At 34.9% G+C, this 767-nt stretch overlaps 1 protein-coding gene across 1 annotated transcript in view; it reads left to right on the forward strand.

Moving 5' to 3' along the window:
- The window catches only part of LOC116007843 (cytochrome c biogenesis CcmF N-terminal-like mitochondrial protein 1), a 3385-nt gene extending 3279 nt beyond the window's left edge, over positions 1-106 (forward strand). The window contains exon 4 of the mRNA XM_031248509.1: positions 31-106. Within this exon, the coding sequence (XP_031104369.1) occupies positions 31-106 (76 nt within the window). The remainder of the gene's footprint in view (positions 1-30) is intronic.
- The last annotated feature ends 661 nt before the right edge of the window (positions 107-767 follow it).

Here is a 767-nt window from a genome sequence, read left to right on the forward strand (position 1 = left end):
TGTTATCCTCCTTGATTTCTTCTTAAGAAGGGTTTCTCATCCCATGGTTGTAGTATATGTCTCTAGGGAGGATGTTATTCGTGGATTTGGGAGGTGGGTGTTGTAATTCAAGCTTACAAATCTATTAATCTTTTAATTTATATTTAAAGTATATTGTCAAAATTTTTAAAATATATAAAATACCAAAAAAAGAAAAGCCAAAAACCTTTAATCATGTTTATCAAGCTAGGCGTGTGCAGTACACGCGCAGCTGGTGTGCGATACATTCTAACATTATTTCTTTCACGCGCAGCTGGTGTGCGATACATTCTAACATTATTTCTTTCTTAATTTTTTTTGTTATTTTATTTTTTGGCGTATAGCCCACGAAAATTCACACACTTGGTTGATATTTGTAACATGCCCACCTGACCCTCCGACTGTAAGGTGATTCAAATCCTATGGAACGGCCACTACATCTGCGCTTTTAGCTATGCGATTCGTTTGTAGCATTTCTCGACCCTTTTGGTTTTGAAACAATATAAGACATTCTCTCCTCAATCATTCCATACTAGCTTAGCCTATGTGTTATCCTCCTTGATCTCTTCTTGAGAACGGTTCCTCACCCCATGGTAGTAGTATATGTCTCTAGGGAGGATGTTATTCGTGGATTTGGGAGACGGGTGTTGTAATTTGAGCCTACAAATCTATAATTATCTTAATTTATATTTAAAGTATATTGTCAAAATTTTTAAAATAAATAAAATACCAAAAAGGAAAAGCCAAAA

The sequence above is a fragment of the Ipomoea triloba genome, chromosome 16, assembly GCF_003576645.1.
Source record: "Ipomoea triloba cultivar NCNSP0323 chromosome 16, ASM357664v1".
NCBI lineage: Eukaryota > Viridiplantae > Streptophyta > Magnoliopsida > Solanales > Convolvulaceae > Ipomoea > Ipomoea triloba.